The sequence below is a fragment of the Crassostrea angulata genome, chromosome 5 (assembly GCF_025612915.1).
Source record: "Crassostrea angulata isolate pt1a10 chromosome 5, ASM2561291v2, whole genome shotgun sequence".
NCBI lineage: Eukaryota > Metazoa > Mollusca > Bivalvia > Ostreida > Ostreidae > Magallana > Magallana angulata.
The window spans coordinates 53,783,948-53,804,856 of NC_069115.1; the positions used below are offsets into that span (position 1 = coordinate 53,783,948).

The 20,909-nt window shown below is 32.7% G+C and overlaps 2 protein-coding genes across 2 annotated transcripts; one reads left to right on the forward strand and one right to left on the reverse strand.

The window, feature by feature from the left end:
* The first annotated feature begins 4,146 nt into the window (after positions 1 to 4,146).
* On the forward strand, positions 4,147 to 6,283 carry LOC128185626 (innexin-11-like). Its single transcript, XM_052855227.1, has 2 exons — positions 4,147 to 4,730; positions 5,526 to 6,283. The coding sequence occupies exons 1-2, from the start codon at positions 4,363 to 4,365 to the stop codon at positions 5,899 to 5,901; spliced, it is 744 nt and encodes a 247-aa protein (XP_052711187.1). The 5' UTR covers positions 4,147 to 4,362; the 3' UTR covers positions 5,902 to 6,283.
* Positions 6,284 to 12,820: 6,537 nt separating this feature from the next.
* LOC128185624 (uncharacterized) lies at positions 12,821 to 18,299 on the reverse strand. Its single transcript, XM_052855225.1, has 3 exons — positions 18,008 to 18,299; positions 13,438 to 13,776; positions 12,821 to 13,320 (listed from the first exon to the last, which is right to left on the reverse strand). Exons 1-3 carry the CDS (start codon positions 18,297 to 18,299, stop codon positions 12,971 to 12,973), a joined length of 981 nt encoding a protein of 326 aa, XP_052711185.1. The 3' UTR covers positions 12,821 to 12,970.
* Positions 18,300 to 20,909: the final 2,610 nt, after the last annotated feature.

A 20,909-nucleotide genomic window follows, 5' to 3' on the forward strand; every position in this document is an offset into this window, starting at 1 on the left:
GGTCGGAATATAAATAATTTGTTCACTGGCTTATTAAACTTCTTAACTTATCTATGTTGATGCTTACAAATAAATTGAGCAAATAAAGTAGTGAGTAATGAATAACGTTGAAAACCGTCTTTAGCATGCTAAATCATAGAAAGGTCAGCCACTTCTTGCGTTATAAAAAGTGTCTATAGAAGACGTAGAACAGCAGTATATTGCGTCATAAGCAATGTTTCATTGATTTCTAGTGACCGTGGCCTAATTTTAAGACTTTAATGTTCGTAACCATCACTCCCTCTAGGTGCACAATATATATGCGCAAAGCGAGTGAGGTTCGTCGTCCTTATTTCACATAAATAAACTGTAGCTTTTAGGCGTTCTAGGATTCACTCGAACTTGTGTCATTTAAAGTCACTGTACACTTTTTTGAAAAGTGGAGCATACATATTGCAAACCCAGACATCGATATTTTCTAAAGATATATGGACCTCTCGCATACTTCCGACTTGAAAATGACAGAACAAAGGTATAAATTGGAGAAAAATCAACTTTTAAACATTTTCTGTTACAAGTATTCGTAAAAACAAAGTCACTGAGGTATTCCATCTTGAATACTGTTGCTTACTAGATCGAAGCCATACTAATTAAGATGCTAACACAGACACACACGATTGACGATGTTAGCATTTTCAAAATGGGTGGGAACTGCCTTGCTGTACACGTTCTGTTAAAAAAGCGTCTATTTAATGAGACCGATTTAAGTTTATTTCTAAAAAGTACAATATCAAACTCTTTATTTTTGGACTTATACAATTTACACCAACTCTAGTTTATTCGTGAAGTTTTAAGAAAATCGATCGATCATATGGCTTTTTTAGGGGTTATCTTAAATAATAGATACATTTATTATACATGTAGGAATGCAAAGGAAATTTTATTTTTAGCACTTCCAAACAGAGTTAAAATACTACAATTGTTTTTTCTGAAATTTTTATACGTGATTGGTATTATCATTTTCTACCTTACATATCAAAAGTACTTCTACCGTCTGGTTAACTTATTAAAATTCACGAAATTTTGCCATATATTTGGAGTATTACAAATGTAGATAAGTGAAATGAATTCGTTCAAAAATAAGAAAAAATACATTCGAGGATAGCATTGTTATTGAATAAAATTTCACAGCGTACGCTTTTTTATTTTTATTTTGTGTAATTTCTTATAAACAGCGTACACCTACAAGGCACTCCTTTTATCATAATGTCATAAAGCACAATGACAACGCTCCCCTCGAACAAAAGAAAAATCATTTAAAGATTGAAGTTTTCCTTTAAAAAAAAACTAAATATTTGATTTGTATTTTGTTTAATTTGTTCAATTTTATAAATGATATCGCAAAAAATTCATACAAAGAATAAATAAATCCACTATAATTCATTAGAATGTGCGAAAATATGCACAAAACTAAACTTTAAAAAAAAACAAACAACCCCCCCCCCCCAAAAAAAAAAAAAAAAAAAATTCGGCCTCTTTAATATCAATTAGATGTTACATCGTTAGTAAAAAAAAAAGTAACTACAAACTTTGATAGGAGAAGTGATTAAAGTTTAAGTTGTATAAATACACTCTTTAAATTGAATAGGCCATCATTCGAAAATTGAATTTTTTTAAAAATAAGAATTGTTTTGTGTTGAAATAGCATAACTTAAAAGACAGAATATATATAAACAAGTTGCTGTCCTTTAAAAAAGGACTACAATACGTGGACCATATGCATGTGTTTCCAACGAAAACGTGAAAGCCTTAAGATTATCAGAGATTCCACCGACTCTAGCCCTCTGCTTTTAATCACTAAATTGTACGTTGTGTTACGTATACATGTATGTATAGCCCTTACTTTATATCTCAGAATTTAAAGGGTTCATACTTCTAAAATAATTATGATCTATATCTATGACTGAAGTTTGCATGTATAGTATCAGGCATTCGGTGAATTCTACTATTTGCGCACACATTTCAATTAGCACTACTTTGTTAACTATGCAGTGACAGCTTTGTGTAAATTAAAAATTTCATATTTTGATGCATTTTTCATGAGATTTAAACTTTTTTACAGTGACATAACTATTCAATCATACTTAAATGCTTAATTTTTTTTTAAAGATCTCTAGCTTCGCCTACTATAAAAGGAAAGTTAAGTTACGTGTGTATTCGGAAAAACAAGAAAACATTGCAAATTATACTATTTGATGCATGTTGTAGTTTCGGCATTACATTAACTTATTTCATAATACTGATAGTTCATATCACATGTCAATCATTTCTTTAAAAGGAATACTTTGTTTCTGTACTGTTTACCGACAACTTTACAATTACAGCGCCTTTAGGACACAGACCACAATTATTTTTCCCTCTTATTCCTTTATAAAGCAAAAATTCATATAAAAAAATTCCACCGGCTCAAATCTTATAAATTTGGCATAATAACAAACATTAGTCCAACAACATTTCCAAATTCGAAAGGGGGCTGAGATATGGCCCCTACAATAACCCTTACCCTGCAATATCCACATTCACTCCAGAATATTTGCTATAATTGGCCTCTTTACACCCTTCCTATTGCGCCTTTAAAGATCGATTTTCCCAACTATTTTAGCTAGTATTTTTTTCAAACCTTCTTCTTTCCATCCATGCCCTAAAAGGCACCAAATTCGCCTATTTAGCACCCCTGGGAATTTTGAGAAAAAAACACAGATTTTTAGAATAGAACTACTTGCGTGGTCAATGAGCACGGGGTAAAAATAGTGGTATGTGACCTAATAATTTCACATACCTTTATTGATTTTAATGAAACTTGGTAGGTTGGCACCTGTGGGTATTTCCAATGTCTCCAAGAAGTTTTGGTGAAATCCTTTTCCTTACACCAGAGTTATGGGCCTTTGAAAAAAGGCACAGGAATAGCTGAAATTGCATGCCAACACCCGCATTTCGCACAAAATTCACTTCAATAAAGTACTCACAATGACCTTATTTTATAATCAATTTCCTTGAAACTTTAATATGTCATATTTCAACTCTTTGCCCACAGACATTTGACATTTTCTCTCATCGGGTTAATATTATGCAATTTTAATAATAATTTTTTGAAATAATACCCCAAATAAGGCTATAAATCCCAAGAAAAGCCCCAAAATAAAATATGTAGACACAGGTATTTCAGTAAAAAAATATGTAAAATTTCTACATTTAATATACTATAGAAATCAGACATGCTAGTAAATAAACAGCGAGTAATTCCTTTGTTGATAATTAAACATGGCCACTGCAACCAACTTGAGGAAGTGGCACTTACAGGTCAGGATAGGTATAAAATGCCATTTGAAGTACTGTCAAACATACAAGACTATAAATATGATGGAAATAAAGGAATTCATCACACCATCTTTGATACAGCAAGCACAAAGTACCTATCATCAATAAAACTATCGTTATGATGCATCCATCATTGAAGAATTAATATCTTGAATTTAGTAAAATTGTAGGCACCTATTAATTACTGCATCTTGGCCTTAAACATAGAACTATTTGTACCGAATTCAATACCATTTTATCTTCCTTATTTGAGTGTCTTGATTATTTTAATCTAATTTTAATCAAAATAAGACAACTTTAGTCTGAAACTAAAAAAATACGATTTAACCTGATTCCTTTAATATAGACAAAGGGGTGGGGTTTTTTTAAAAATAATTCAACCTGTGCTTCATGAGAAGTTTGATTTAGTGTTGCGATAGACATTTAGTTTCTAACAGTAAATAAGAAAACTCTAAGCTTTCTGCAATCATATTTCTTTGACGAATATGCATTATAGTTGCAGGATAGAATGTCACATTCATCGGCAGAAAGTTGGGTGGACGGATAGAATGGGAGATGGACACCATTACTGTTTCTTGTCTTGGGCGTTTTATTTTTGATAGGACATTTGTACGTGGGCCCGATAGCGTGTACTTTCCCTTCGGGGTTTTCAGAATCTGACGTCAAGTATGGCACGTACAGATGTTTTACTGCAACCAATCTCGCCGTATTACCATTTGAATCCATGTTCAAAGTTCCACTGGTCAGCAGTACAATTAAAGATCAAGACTACGGTGTGCGGACCCTATATCAATACGTTCCGTTAATTCTGATAATGCAAGCCATTTTCTTTCGGTTTCCATATATTCTATGGAAACTAGGAAAGAAAAAATTAGGTATTTACTTTTCCGTAAAATCCGGGAACACTTATGACAAGAGCAAAACAATCGGGAAAGTCTTGCTATATACCTGGAGCAATGGATTAGAAAGAGGAAAGTAAACATTTTATCAATCGGGGCCTTTACAATGTTTCATTTGTTCGTTAAGGTGCTTTATTTTATAAATATATCAACAAATTTAGCGCTGTTAGATCCTTTTCTAAAAGAAGAAAACCAGACCAGTTTTGGTTCTCAGGTGCTCGGAAATATACGTGAAAATGATGCACGCTTCTTTCAAACCTTTCCGGCTTTTCCTAGAGAAATAATGTGCGACTATGAGATACGTTATCTGTCCAATGTCCAAAGGTACACAGTACAGTGTGTCCTTCCATTTAATCCGTATCTGGAACAGATCATGGCTGTCGTCTGGTGGTGGTTGATCTTCCTTGTGGCTGCAACTGTAGCCGATGGTCTCATATATTCATTTGGAGCTGTCCTGCCGTGTTTTAGGGTGTGGTAAGTATGAATAGAATAGGAATGTAAAAATAAACAGAGGCCAAAACTCCGATTTTATCAAGATTACATGTATGTTGATAACGTTAAATCTCTTTTGATACATTTATCAAAGTTAAATGTAAGGAACATACATGTAGACAGCTTCAAATAGTTTATTTTTTATATAAAAATAAATCCGTAGCTAAATCATGTTGCCAAACAATACATTCCAATTTTTTAGTAAATATAAAGCCAAATATATACTTTATTTATACAAATGTGTTAAGTCGGAATACTTACGGTTTACATTTTAGACTGATATGTTGTCTTCATTACATGAGTAAATTTAAAACAAACCATAACTTTTCATAATGACAAAAAGATGTGAATTTAAATTATCATAAAATACATTTCATTCAAATTAAATATTTGTATTATGATTGTAACTGTTATAAGTCATAAATTTCAATATCGGCCGTATATACTTAATGCATATGTCTAAAGCACCTGTGTATAAAGATGTACTTGTATAATATGAAAATGTGCCATTCGGAATATAATTTGTGTAAGGTCTGGGAAGTGGAACCTTCAGTCACATTACAGTTGATTGATCAATTAAAAATTCCAAACATCTTGTCTGTTATCAAAATTTAAAAGAAGTTAAATACATTTTCAATTTATTATGACACTCTACACATAGAATTTACATACAATCGACTAATACTTACGATACTTCAAACGATCCACTGGCAGGCTTGTTATTAGTTTTTTCTCCACCATTAAAAGAGTACATTTTGTTCTCCGATATATGTTTAGGTTTGTAAAGTCAAATTTGATGCGTGTTGAACTTGGAAATTTGAACCAAACATTGACAGAACAGAACATCAGCAGATTCTCCAACAACAAGTTAGGAGAGGACGTCATCGTATTTCTAAAGCACATTCAAGACCATGAAAACGGATGTGTGGTCATGGAAACCGTTACAGAATTATGGAGGTTATGCCATGACGGCAGCTGGCAATCCTCCCCAGTAAATGTTTACTCCCCTCCACATCCTGGAGGGGCAATCGAGATGTCCAATCCATCAGTCCCTACGTATGGCCAACATGGTGAATATCAGTGTGACCCTGAGAAGAACGAAGGTCAACGTCAGCAATCTGCACCCAATTTGTATCCAAAATACCCGAGCTGAACTTAAGAAAGCTACCATAGCTAAACACATGGGTGTTTTGATAAAGCTTGATTATTTTGTACTATCAATCATTAAAAATGTCTTTGCTGTGTTCTATGTAATTTTATGTTCTCTGGTCTGTCAATTCATATTCTGTATCTTTCTGTTGATTACTGGGGTGTGTTTATTGTACTCATTATAGTCAAAATTCATAATTGTTCAATTTTATGTACATATTGCTGTTTGTAATTGCTTCGTCTATTTGCATTAAGATGAATAAAGATAGACCTATTATCAAATAAAAATTATGACCAGAATGTTAGTATCGTAATTGAATGAATTTAACTTATTCCTACATAAGATCTGTTACTTCAAAAATGAATATCTCACAAAACCAGCTTACATCTTTCAGAATTTACTTTCCGAAAAGTTTATCCAACGGACCTAATTCATTTCTAACAAATTTGTGAAATCGAAAGTTTTATATGAGTTGGAGTAACTAATGAGATAATCAACTAATGTAGAAGCATCCTCAGGTAGTGAAGATTAGTTGTAAAAATCGTGACACTGGTGATAGACCGGGGCCACAATGGGGGGCGACTTTTTACATAGAAATATAAAGTAAACCTTAAAATAATCTTCCCAGAAAGTAATCAGCCAAGAACGATGAAACTTGTTTCAAAACATCTTCGGGTATAAGATTAGTTTTCCTTACTAGGAATGTATAAAGAATGATCTTTAAAAATGGTATGGATTTCTCAGAAAGCAATTGGCCAGAAAAGCTTAAACTGGTGTGGAAGCACCCTCAGGTAGGATAGTTATGTTCAAATCGTGATCCCCGGAGTTAGGATTAGGTCACAACAGAGGGCGGCAAATTTTTACATAGGAATATATAGAGAAAAATATTTTAGTATCTTCCTCTAAAAACAGTTGCCTACAAAAGCTGTAACTTTAATGAAACACCCTCAGATACTGAAGTTTCAATTTATTTAAAATCAAAATCCCGGGAGTAGGGTGGGGTCACATTGGGTATCCAATTTTACAAAGGATTTTTTTAAATTCTTCACAAAAACTAAAAACATATGGTTTTACTTATAAGTAAGCATTTTTTACATATTGCTGGTTCTTTACAACTGTTTAGACTTTGCCCCTTGACAAGATGGGTTTCAGAGTTTGATGTAGGTTTATATCCCATATACATCGTTTTGAAAACTGCAATCCTCAACATGTGATATGACTATAAAATCATCCTGTTAAAAAAGAGAGTTGATAAAAAACATAAGAATATTCAGTGATGAAAATAGATTTTAAATTTTTACTAGGTATACATGTTTTATACTACATTTTCCAGATATGTATTATGACTCTAATAAGCTGTTGCTCAGCTAAGCGAAGTGGTCCATGGGCATCTTGCTTCAGATAAAAATACTTGATAACCTTTTATTCTATTTTTTAAGCGGGTCGGAATATAAATAATTTGTTCACTGGCTTATTAAACTTCTTAAATTAATTATGTTGATGCTTATAAATAAATTGGGCAAATAAAGGAAGTAGTGCGTAATGAATTACGTTAAAAACCGTCTTTAGCATGCTAAATCATAGAAAGGTCAGCCACTTCTTGTGCTATAAAGTGTCTAAAAACTACAATATCAAACTTTTTTATGACTATATATAATTTACACCAACTCTAGTGTATTCGTGAAGTTTCAAGAAAATCGATCATATGGTTCTTTTTAGGGGCTATCTCAAAATATAGATACATTTATCATACATTAAGGAATGTAAAGGACATTTTATTTTCAGCACTTTCAAACAGATTAAAAATACTACAATAGCTTTTTCTGAAATTTTTATATGTGATTGGTCTGGTTAACTTTTTAAAATTCACTAAATTTTGCTATATTTTTTTAGTATTACAAATGTAGATAAGTAAAATGAATTCGTTCAAAAATAAGAAAAAATACCTTCGAGGATAGCATTATTATTGAATGAAATTTCAACAGCGTATGCTTTTTGCTTTTTCTTTTATGTTAATTCTTATAAATAGTGTACTCCTACACGGCTTCATTTTATCATAACGTCATAAAAGCACAATGAAAACGCTCCCCTCGAACGAAGGAAATTTAAAAATTGAAATTTTCCTTTAAAAAATCCTAGATATTTGATCTGTATTTTGTTTAATGTGTTTAATGATATTAGAACAAATTCATACAAAGTATAAATCCACTGTATTTCATTAGAATGTGTGAAAATATGCGCAATGAAAACTTAATTCGGTCTCCTTTTCAATACGATATTACATCGTTAGATAAGAAACCTGATAACTTTATAATTATAGTATAATATAATAGTGTATATATAATAATGTTGTTGGACTTTGTTGCAGCACAGCCAAGAAAACCAGACTGTAGTTCTATACATAATGTCATACAACAGTAATTACTTTTTTTGTGTAATTTTATAGGAGAGGTTTGGTTAAGTTAGTTAGGATAAAAAAATATATAAATTAAGTCTCAATTTTTAAATTTTAAATAAATTTTGTACGAGACGTTGATTTATTTACAGCTCCGATATTAGGGCAATGACAAAATTCAATAATTTTCTTAACAAACACACCATCCTTAAAATTGTAATAAGCAGAGTCTGTCTCTTTCGTCAAAATGAATAGAAATATCAGAGTAGATAGATTAATTTCTGTATAGCAAACATCCCCCACCCACACACACACATACTCACACATAAACGAAGTACATACCTATATTTGAGCAGGAAATGTTATTGATTGTCCCTGCACACCCTTTACCCAAAATATATTTGAAAAATGAGACAGATATGGGAATAAGGGAAAAGAATATATGGTCTTGACAAGATATGTCCTTTGATTTTAAGCTTCCCTCAATATTACTGCACAATTTTTGAATTTTATCCAAAATTAAACTGGATCAAGGGGAGAGATTAAAATCTGAACAAAGATATCTTGCATAAATTTACCATGACCTTAACTAACCTTGAACCTTGAAACTTGGTTCAAGGTCACTGCAAACCTTTTACCCAAAGGCAATTTGTTGGTAAAATATAAGCCAGGTTAGGTCAAAGGGAGAGAAAAAAATATGCTACACACAAATAATCTCAGACGGACAAACAAACGAACGATCGGACGGGCGGGCGGAAACTTATTACTACTGGACGCCTGCACTCATTATTCAAGAAAATTGTCTATTACTACCGATGAATTTTTCATTTGCATACATTGCATTTGTAAAGCTACCTTTGTCAAACTAAAGTGAAACGCAACAGTGCTCGGCAAGGCGATGTTATTCATGACCATGCAATCATACATGTAGCTCATGATCCTTTGACTGATGAACATATGAATCAAGTTTGGGATAAGATTCCATTATTTTCAGCGAAATCTTTGTTATTTAAACCATCATTTTTAAAGGGTTACATTTGATTTCTTCCTCTTCAATTTCGCCTTTATATATATGAAATTCTAAAAAATATACAACATTTTTTGTTTATACATAAAAGATTTCATACCAATCTCTAAAAGTTCTGAATTGGTGATAATGTATCTTCTTAAAAATAATTTTGAGAATGCATTTTGATTAATTATAATGTGACCGAGCAGTCCAAATCTACAACATGATATTTTATTTGTGTAACAATCAGAAAAGACCAAAGCAATCCGTTATCACAAAGACGTTTATATGTTTTTTGAACATTCATTGAAAGATGTTTACTAGTAAAGAAAGTCAACTTTTGAATATTGCAATCACATTTAATGTGTTGAAACTTTTACTGCAAAAATATAATACAGTATTGATAATATATATATATATATATATATATATATATATATATATATATATATATATATATATATATATATATATTATCAATATATATATATATATAAAATCCAAAATGAGTGAAAGGTGATATCACACAGTATAAATACTCAAAAAAGAAAAAGAAAATGAACAGTTCCAAAGTTACTATTCACTTATATATACATATATATACACACTTTGAAATCCACAGAAAAGACTGAAGAGAGACAAAAAACTCTTACACTTACTTTCGTTAAAAAAAATATACAAGATGTGAAGAAAAAAAACTTAATACAAAGACAAGAAACTACGACGGCGTAAAGATAAAGATAAATTTTTGATTCTAAATTTGAACAAAACGTGGTGGCACATAAAAAAGTGTCGATGAAATTTTTAAAAATATTTCATTAATCAACCTTAGCATGTACTTTTTTGCCATCTAAAGGGGCGTGGTCACGATTTTGGTCGAAAATTATTTATCTGATTATAATGTTTACAATGCTTCTTTAATGCATTTAGGCAACCATAATTTGAGTGTCATTCGTTGAGTTATAAGCGATTTACAAAGCTTGAAATTCTTTGCTATGTAAACAAAGCGGTTGTTTACACTTTGAATGTTGAAGTGAAAATTAACTGTGTTTACTCCATTTGACACGGCTGCGTATGGGCTTCTCGCCTTAGATGCCCTTTGGTTCCTTACTCTCAGCATATTATTATAATAATATGTCGTTATGAAGTAATAAATTTCGTCGATTTAAGAGACAAAACTTGATAATTTTCTTGTGGATTTTTTGTGACCGACTCAGGGAACAGTTGAATATAAAAGGAAGAGCTTAACGCGCACGCTCTAAACCCAGGAAATGTGGAGTTATTTCCCTTGAATTAACATTACTAGAGTTATAGTTCTTACCCCGAAAAATATGCTTAATTGCATGAAATAACAGCGTTTAAACCTATTTATAAGCGATTTACAGAGCTTGAAACTCTTTGCTATGTAAACAAAGCGGTTGTTTACATTTTAAATGTTGAAGTGAAAATTCCAGTTTTAGACATAAAATGATTGTGTTTAACATTAGGAACTGTTTATTTAGGCTTACAATGAATAAAAAGATAGACAAATCAGCTTAAAAAGGATTTTTATTGGTGTATTAAAAATATGAAAACAAAAAAAGGCACGAGCCTTGTTAACATGACAAAAAATTGTGAGCCCCGTATCCTGCTTATAACTCTACGATTGACTCTCAGATTTTATTTGATCATTAGAAATGCATTCCTTAAGCATTGTAAATAATAAAAACAGAAAAATTAAATACGACCAAAATCGAGACCATGCCCCTTTAAGAGAGATACTACAATAGGAATTACCCCTGCTCCTAATTCTGAAATTATGACCTTTTGTGACAAATTCTGTTTGGAACCATCAAAAAAGTAATGCATTATTTAGATTTATCAATAAACATGAACAGATCATTATCAGAAATCATATCTGTTTATATTAACCGCTTATGATTTTGTACATTTACATTTCTTAAGTTAAAAAATGTTAAAATTTCCACAGCTCATGCTTTGACAATGACTACTTTCCTAGTTCCTGTTTTCACAATGCAGGTTTCTCATGAATATGAAACACGATAGGGTTGCAATCTTATTATGCAATTTTGCATGCATGACATAATAAAGCTTCACTGTCGTGAACAAATTATGACTTAATTATTAGCAGCTTCATTATCCTGGGGCCAGATATATAAAAACGAACAAAAAAGTCAGCATGAAGATGAGAAGAAAAATACATTTTTTGAACATATCATATTGTATATCATAAAATATGTAAACTCACGAGATTATCAACTTCATAAAAACATAGTTAGGATAATAAAAAAAATTGAACAGCAGTAAAAAACATCTGCTGTCAGATAAACTTTGAACACAATGTGCACCTATTTCAGTTGTTAAGTATCTCCACAAAAATGCATGCAGTACAAATCAGTATATAGAAGTATTATTTTTAATAAATGGCATTGCCTGGAGACCCAATAGAAAATATATATCACATAAGACAATACCCATTCACAATAATGTATACCAGTAGTCAACAAACGAGGGAATGCCCAAGTTATAACCAAACATTTTTTATCTCTACTTCGTGGTGCTGTATTCTTCACATTCTACATCAGTTAAATCATTGAAAGAAAAGTTGTAGTCTCGTTTAATATACAGTTTATATGTAGTTTAATATGTAAAACCAAAAAGTGAATAACCGTTATACATTTATTACTTATGATAATCTTTATTGTTAGTAAGTTCGTCATGTTATAACTACATTTTGTATTCATTAAAGATGACATATGGAGAAGGCTTACATAGGCATTGCCTGTTGCCTAATCCATTTACGTTAATATATTATTGCATAATAAAATATGTTCAAATCAAAGATGATAAAACAAACTGTATGTAAAAAGTAACCAACAGATGACAGTAAACTGGTAAAATATGGTGGAATATTACCAACAAATCCGAAGGAAGCTTTCGCTTAATAAAGAAAATTAGAATCTTCTTTAAATAATTTTCGTAAAATCCATAAACATGCTTATCAATATTATTTTTTGTGTTGGGAATTTAAATTTGAGCTATAGTGCGTTAAATGGGCATGGTGACGATTTTGGTCAAAATTGGTTTACGTTTTAAATGCGTACAATGTTTCGGGAAAGCATTTAAAATACTGAAATAAAATTTAAGTGTCAATCGTTGAGTTACAATCGAGATAAAGAGCTCACAATCGTTTGTTCTGTAAACAAAGCTCAGGTTTTGTTTCTATTTAAATTTCGAATGTTAACAAGAAAATTCTGGGTTAAGACTTAAAATCAATGTGACAAGCTCTAGGAACTCTTTCTGTTCAAAACTAATTAGCATATAGAAAAAATAAGCTTGAAAAAGAATTTTTACAGTTATATTCATCCAATGTAAACATACACATGGCATAAATATTGTTTACATAACGAAGCATTGTGAGCTCTGTATGACCGCGGCTGACACTCAAAGTTTGGTTGATCTTTAGAAATGGATTACTAAAGCAGTGTAACATTAACACTAAAAAAATGAATTTGACATCCTTCTGATGGATTGTGAATAATTTAACAGGTACATGACGCATGATGGCGGTAATCTCACACAATGACACATTCTTCAGTAACATTATCCACAATAAACTCAACAGGTACTTCTTCTAACTGAAAGTCTCAGGGGAAAAAATTGCACTGCTATGTTTTTATTTGAACATCTCTCATGTTTCCGTAACGTTCAACATGGGATATTCTTTCTTCGCTTATTCTAAGTTTTATACAATCTGATATTTCGTCGTATTCTGGGGTGTTTTTCAAATCATCGAAGCAACACCTAGACGCTAGTGTTATGGCAGCTGGCAGGAGTTGTTTCAGATTCAACTGGTCTGCAGCTATGATAAGCCCAAAAAGACTGCTAGCATTTATTGCTTTTGATTTTTCACATGCCCTGGTTAGTTTTTCTTCGTATTCCGTCATTAATGATTTTCTCTCCTCTCTCATCATTCCACTAAGTACATGAAAGTTTTCAACAACCGATGCATATAACCCTATGAATAAAAGTATTCATTACATTTTTTTTAATTTCGCTATCAGTACTTGATAAAAAAGTAAAAAAAAAAAACCATAAGCTATATAAATGTGCAGTTTAGTTACACTATACGTACCCTGTTGTATCCTTGTGATCGTCAAGGTCTCCAGCAATTTATTTCTTTCCTTGGTTATCGTCATCAACATCTTTTCAGAAACCAGTGTATCGATGCCGGCTTGCTTCAGCGATTTTTCGTCATACTTTGCACATATTTGTATGGCTAGTGGCAAAGCTGTTGAAAGATTATATAACTCTGCACTTGCAACATAATTCAGAACAGCTTTGGCATTAGCCCTGTGCATTCCCTGCTGGTTGACTAACTGAAGTGTTTGGACCATACATTTTTCGCACCTCTCTTTAACCTTTAACACTTGGTATTCTTCGGCCAGTGGTAGAATAGATAGTACTGTGTCTTCTGTAAAATATAAAGTTCCTAACCTTTAAAAAGGACTGCAATACGTGGACCATATGCATGATCTTTAAACAAAAATATGAAAGTTTGGGTCAAGCTAAGTATAAGACAAAATATAGTTCCCTCGAAACGATAATGAGTAAATTTGTTTGTTCTGTACATTATTTACAATATTCATCATAATATTGGGTAGTCAAAATATGGAGTAAAATTAACGTATAATTTAAGGTCTTTATTTATCAATTCAGGTTGACGGGGCGAGGGGTTGACAGGTTGACAAAGACCAATCAACCTATCGACTGTCAATCGATCGACCTTTTTATCGTAAGTATTACGGCAGAAAATAAGTGTTGCATGAAAAACAGAGTAATATATTTTATCGTTTAAAGCATGCAAATATTCGTATACAGCCATGATAAAATCAGCTTCAAAGTGGCATAGTCATAATGTATGAAAATGTATAGTAATATAGTAATATAGAATGTGTATAAAAAGATTTTCAAAATTTCATCTACTTAATCATATGCTGATTTAGGCTCTTTTGAAACTGGGTGATTGAAACTGGATAGTCAAATTAATTATTGAGCATCTTGAGTATTGCAGTTCTCAAGAGGATCAAGAAGAACTATGCATGTAAACATAACCCTTCATCAAACTTTGAACCTACATATATTGTGTGGCTCAAGAAATACCCAAGGGACACAGTCAAACAACTGAAAATCAAGAAATGCAAAGATGCTTATTTATAAGTTATACCATAAATCATAACATTTAAGTTTTTGTGAATAAAAAAAATAACCTCACCCCATTCTGGCCTCATTATACTCACGCAGATCATGAATTGAACATACTTGAATTAACACTACAATAGGATGCTTCCACACAAGTTACAGCTTTTATGACCAGTTGGTTTTTTAGAGGAAGATTTTTAAAGATTATTTCAATATTAGTGTTAAATCTAAAGCAAACTAGCGTGGCGTGGCGCGGCGCCATACCCCATTTTATTAGCGCCATGCCCTTTTAATAATAAACAAGAAAAGAATTCCTGGGTCCCCCGCCGGTCAAGCAGTATCGACAAAGGCTGATTTAAGAACTTGACCAAGGTATTAGTGGTATAAACATTTGGTATAAATTTCATGTAAATCCGTCAAAATTTGTAGGCATGAGAGCGCTTACAAGGTCAATTTTTGGATAAAACGGAGTCATTATTGTGGTCAAAGTCCCATAACTCCAACAAAAAGTATCGACCAATGCTGATTTACGAACTTGACCAAAGTATTAGTAGTATAAACATTAGGTATAAATTTAATGAAAATCCGTCAAAATTTGTAGGCATGAGAGCGCTTACAAGGTCAATTTTTGGATAAAACGGAGTCATTATTATGGTCAAAGTCCCATAACTCCAACAAAAAGTATCGACCAATGCTGATTTTCGACTTGACCAAGGTAATAGTAGTATAAACATTAGGTATAAATTTAATGAAAATCCGTCAAAATTTGTAGGCATGAGAGTGCTTACAAGGTCAATTTTTGGATAAAACGGAGTCATTATTGTGGTCAAAGTCCCATAACTCCAACAAAAAGTATCGACCAATGCTGATTTTCGAACTTGACCAAGGTAATAGTGGTATAAACATTTGGTATAAATCAAATGAAAATTTGTCAAAATTTGTAGGCATGAGAGCGTTTACAAGGTCAATTTTTGGATAAAGCGGATTCATTATTGTGGTCAAAGTCCCATAACTCCAACAAAAAGTATCGACCAATGCTGATTTTCGAACTTGACCAAGGTAATATTGGTATTAACATTTGGTATAAATTTTATGAAAATCCGTCAAAATTTGTAGGCATGAGAGCGCTTACAAGGTCAATTTTTGGATAAAATGGAGTCATTGTGGTAGAGTCAAGTATATGCTAGCTCTGGCTAGAGGGTTAACCCTTTAGCTCGATCGGTAGAGTGCTGGACTGGCGTGCCAGAGGACCCGGGTTCAAACCCCAGCAGAGGCAATAAGTGTCTCTGTTACATCATTATTGTGGTCAAAGTCCCATAACTCCAACAAAAAGTATCGACCAATGCTAGTTCCACCCTACCTCTGTGGATCATAATTTAAACAGCTTTTCCGTCCAATTGGTTTCTGAGAAGAATATTTCTTAAATTACCAACAAATTTTGAATAATTATAAATTTTCTCCCCTTTAAAGGGGACCTGGCCCTTAACTTAAACAAACTTGAAAGCATTTTATCCAAGGACACTTTGTGCCAAGTTTGGTTGAAATCTGCCCAATGGTTCTGGAGGAGATGAAAATGTGAAAACAATGCATTTAAAGTAGGATTTAATTATTTTCTTCAACTTATGTCTGTCACTATCAAAGTGCTAAGCAAGGACAATTTAACTAAAACTTAAATGAAAGAGGAGATTCGGGTATGTTTTAAGCATAGTAATAGTATACACATATTTAGAAGTTTTATGGTTTACTTAATTCTTTGCAATTTAGCATTTGAATATAGTGATTTCTTTATATAAATTGCACAAAATTAAAATCTAAATATTTTCCTATTTTTATCTTTGGGATTTTGTACATAAATACTAGCAGTGACCATAATGAACTAAAACATTTCCACATATTATGCAAGTTGGCAACTGAATAAGTTATAAACATGCACTGGTCAGTTAAAAAGAGGTAAGTATATAATTTTGAACAGTTGTGGAACTTGAGAATGAAAATACAGATACTTATATTAAACTTAAAAGACAATAAATGCCTCATTTTGAGTTATCAACTGCTTAATTAAATGATAAAGAACTTATTCTCAAATTATGTGAATAAGAGAGCTTAGATAATTTTAGACCAAAAAAAAAAATAATCTAAAAGTCTGTGCATTCTGTGCAAGTCTTTTAATAATTGTTATATTAAAATATTTTGCCACAAGCAGTCTTGTGTAACTTATTATCATTAATTACATGTATAACAAGAGAATATTTGTCAATTAAAAATGATACAACAATGAGCAAGTACATTAAAGTACATTGCATTAAGATGTAGACAGACGTTAGGAACATCTATTATAACTCATGTCACCTTGAATTTTTTTGTATGTGCAACTAACATTAACCCCCATCAAATAACAATGATACTCAGCACTTGTATCTATATCTAATAAAATCAGATATTGATTGATCAACAATGCACACTTAGATTTTATAAAACAAATAGACAATTCGTAATTACTTTTAACATAAGGTCCAGAGTTCAATATATGACATTGATATTTTGATTGTAATGCAATGGCATTTTCTCAAATTAATGATTAACCAAAAAAAAACAATTGAAGATCAGAATGATAATCAGTTTATTGAAAGATTTATCACTGACAAAAGTTTAAATCAGCCAGAAATGTAAATGAACTTTTGACCTTTTGAGTGAAGCTCTCCCTATTGACAATTCATGTATATATGCCAAATTATAGAAATTACACTCTTTATGTAAGAAGTCGAAAAAGTTTACCATTATGGAGGAAAACAAGAATTACTTTACGTGCAGTGACATTACTGGTATCAATGTTGAATTCTGTATCTTGTACGCACTAACTTCATGTTTGGCAATAATTTGTTGTGATGTAAAATGAGCAGTAAACACAAGATATACATGTACTAGTTTAAAAGATTGATCAAATATGTTATTCTTTAGCAATTGTTTGAATTTCGTAGTATATCTACAACTTCAATATAACTTCAATTTCCCTCCTAATTTCCTTCTTTTCATATCATTTTTTTAACATGCTCCCAAAAAAGTGGCAGGGCCAACTCCATGATAATTCAATTTTTTATATGTAAATTAAAAAAATTAGTTGCTGCGTGAAAAAGTGGGGGGGGGGGGGGGGCAGCCCCCCCCCCCCCCCCCTGATGCTACGTGCCTGTATTATTATTTATAAAAGACACAGGTGCTTGGGACTTGATATATACAAATGTATAATACTGTACCTACAACATGCCTATAAGTACACATGTATATTAGGTATCACATTACCATATGTATACATCAAGACCCAAGCACCTGTGATAACAAACAAGCTTATTGTATGAAACATGTGTTTTGAACCCCTCCCCTTCTGGACCTTTTGGTCCATGTCTGAGCTCACCCGGCCCTTCTTGCATTGTATGGGTTGTTCAGATGGTTTTTGTTTGATATATAAAGGTCAAACACTTATGTTTAATAAAAAAAAAATCGCTTACTTGATATCGGACATAAGATGTCAGGATGATAAAAAGTGCGCAGAAATAATTCGACGTCCTCGCATTTCTTTTCAGGCAGTGGGATCTCTATTTGATGTTTTTCCTTAAAATCCGATTCAAGCATCCGCTTAAACACTGGAGAATTGTCCGCTAATACCTGTTTACGGACGTACAGCTTTATACCTTCCACTTCAAGAATCACATCAGTGGGAAGAAACAACGCTGACGGTTTCTTCTTACTTTGTACATCGGATTCTTCCTCTAACTTTTGTCGTTTACGTTCAGAAGCCATGTTTATGTTATGAAAATGAAAGTAGTCTTTGTCATCAAGACGCTTCGACTGTGCTATATTAAGGCCTTCCGTTACTGCGAAAGACTTCATATTTAGCTCACCTGAGCCAAAGGCTCAAGTGAGCTTTTCTGATCACAATTTGTCCGTTGTCTGTCGTTGTCGTCGTCGTCGTTGTTGTAAACTTTTCACATTTTCATCTTCTTCTCAAGAACCACTGGGCAGATTTCAACCAATTTAGCACAAAGCACCACTAGGTGAAGGGGATTCAAGTTTGTTCAAATAAGGGCCACGCCCTCTTTAAAGGGGAGATAATTGAAAATTATTGAAAATTTGTTAATATTTTTTTCAAAAATCTTCTTCTCAAAAACTATTCGGCCTGAATTCGGTTATTCGGCCTGAAAAGCTTATTGCGTGGACCCTAAGGTCCACGCAGAAAATATATAAGCGAGGTTAAACCGGATGCTATGGGGAAAATTTAGCTTGCACATGAGCTAGCCTGGTTCCTGTGCGTAATGGATAGCTCAGGAAACCAGGCTAGCACACGTTTATCTGAATCGGGATCGGGATTCCGTGCCATATGCACACATAAGTTCAAAGGAGCTGTAATTGTAAAGTTGTCGGTAAACAGTACAGAAACAAAGTATTCCTTTTAAAAAATGATTGGCATGTGATATGAACTCAGTATTATGAAATAAGTTAATGTTATGCCGAAACTACAACGTGCATCAAATAGCATAATTTGCAATGTTTTGTTGTTTTCCGAATACACAAGTAACTTAACTTTACTTTTACAGTAGGCGAGGCTAGAGAACTTCCCGATTAAATTTTTTAAGCATTTAAGTATGATTGAATTATTATGTCACTGTATAAAGGTTTAAATCTCAAGCAAAATGCATCATATGAATATGAAATTTTTAATTTACACAAAGCTGTCACTGCATAGTTAACAAAGTAGTGCGAATCGTAATGTGTGCGCAAATAGTAGAATTCACCGAATGCATGATACTGTACATGCAAACTTCATTCATAGATAGATCATAATTATTTAAGAAGTATGAATCCTTTAAATTCCGAGATAAAAAGTTAGGGCTATACATACATGTATATGTTATACAATGTACACATTCAGTGGTTAAAAGCAGAGGGCTAGAGTCGGTGGAATCTCTGATAATCTTAAGGCTTTCACTTTTTCGTTGGAAACACATACAAATGGTCCACGTATTGTAGTCCTTTTTTAAAGGACAGCAACTTGTAATTAAACTTGTGTGGAGGCATCCTCAGGTATTGTAGATTCAAGTTTGTTCAAATCATGGTCCCCGGGGGTAGGGAAGGGCCACAATGGGGGAACGGATTTTTACTTAGGAATATATTGAGAAAATCTTTAAAAAGCTTCTCCTCAAAAACTATAAGGTCAGGAAAGCTCAAATTTGAGTGGAAGCATTCTCAGATAGTGTAGATTCAAGTTTGTTCAAATCATGGTCCCCGGGGGTAGGGTGGGGCCACAATTAGGGGATAAATTTTTATTCATGAATATATAAAGAAAATCTTTTTTAAAAATTCTTTTAAAAACTATTAGGCCAAGAAAGCTCGAATTGGCGTGTAACCATCCTCAGATAATGAAGATTCATGTTTGTTTAAATCATGGTCCCTGGGGGTAGGGCGGGGCCACAATGGGGGATAAATTTTTATATATAGAGAAAATCTTTAAAAATCTTCTTCTCAAAACTATTAGGCCAGGAAAGCCCAAATTTGAGTGGAAGCATCCCCAGATCGTATAGATTCAAGTTTGTTTAAATAAAAGTCCAGGGGTATGGTAAGGTCACAATGGGGTATGAATTATTACATAGGAATATATAGAGAAAATCTAGATTATATAAGACTATAAGGCCAGAAAAGCTTAAACTTGTGTAGAGGCATCCTCGGATAGTGTAAATTCAAATTTGCAAAATCACAGTCCCTAGTGATAGGGCGGGGCCGTGATGGCGGATTGAATTTTTACAAAGGAATATATAGAGAAAATCTTTAAAAATATTCTGAGAAAGTTTTCGGTCCAAAACTCAGTACTTAGTGTGAAAGCACAGGTTATGCAGATTTAAGTTGGATGAAACCATGATTCCCTAGAGAAAAGTGGGCCCACGAAATGGGGGGGGGGGTATATAGGAATAGAGAAAACTCCTCTTACAGGTACAACAACAAAAAGGGCTTGGTATTTACCAAAAAAAGAGGTGGATACAAATTGGCAAATTTTCAATTTTTTTAGCAAGATCTATTGTACTTAGTTGTCAAGATATTTTGATACTGTAATGCTAATTTGATCAGAATTAAGGCAATTGTTGCTCAGGTGAGCGATGTGGCCCCTGGGCCTCTTGTTGGTTATAATATGTTTTACGGTGTGACCGTTGGGGCGAGCGCAGAAGGAACTACACACCTCTCATCATTGTTAAATGCAACCCGTGGACTTGCCCCAACCAAGAACTTTGGCTTTGTCTCGAAAACTTTAACCAACGCAAGGAAGTGGAACGACTTTTTAGTATTGCTGGAAAGATCTTCAGACCAGATAGATGCAGGATAAATGACTCTACATTTCAAATGTTAATGATAATAAAATGC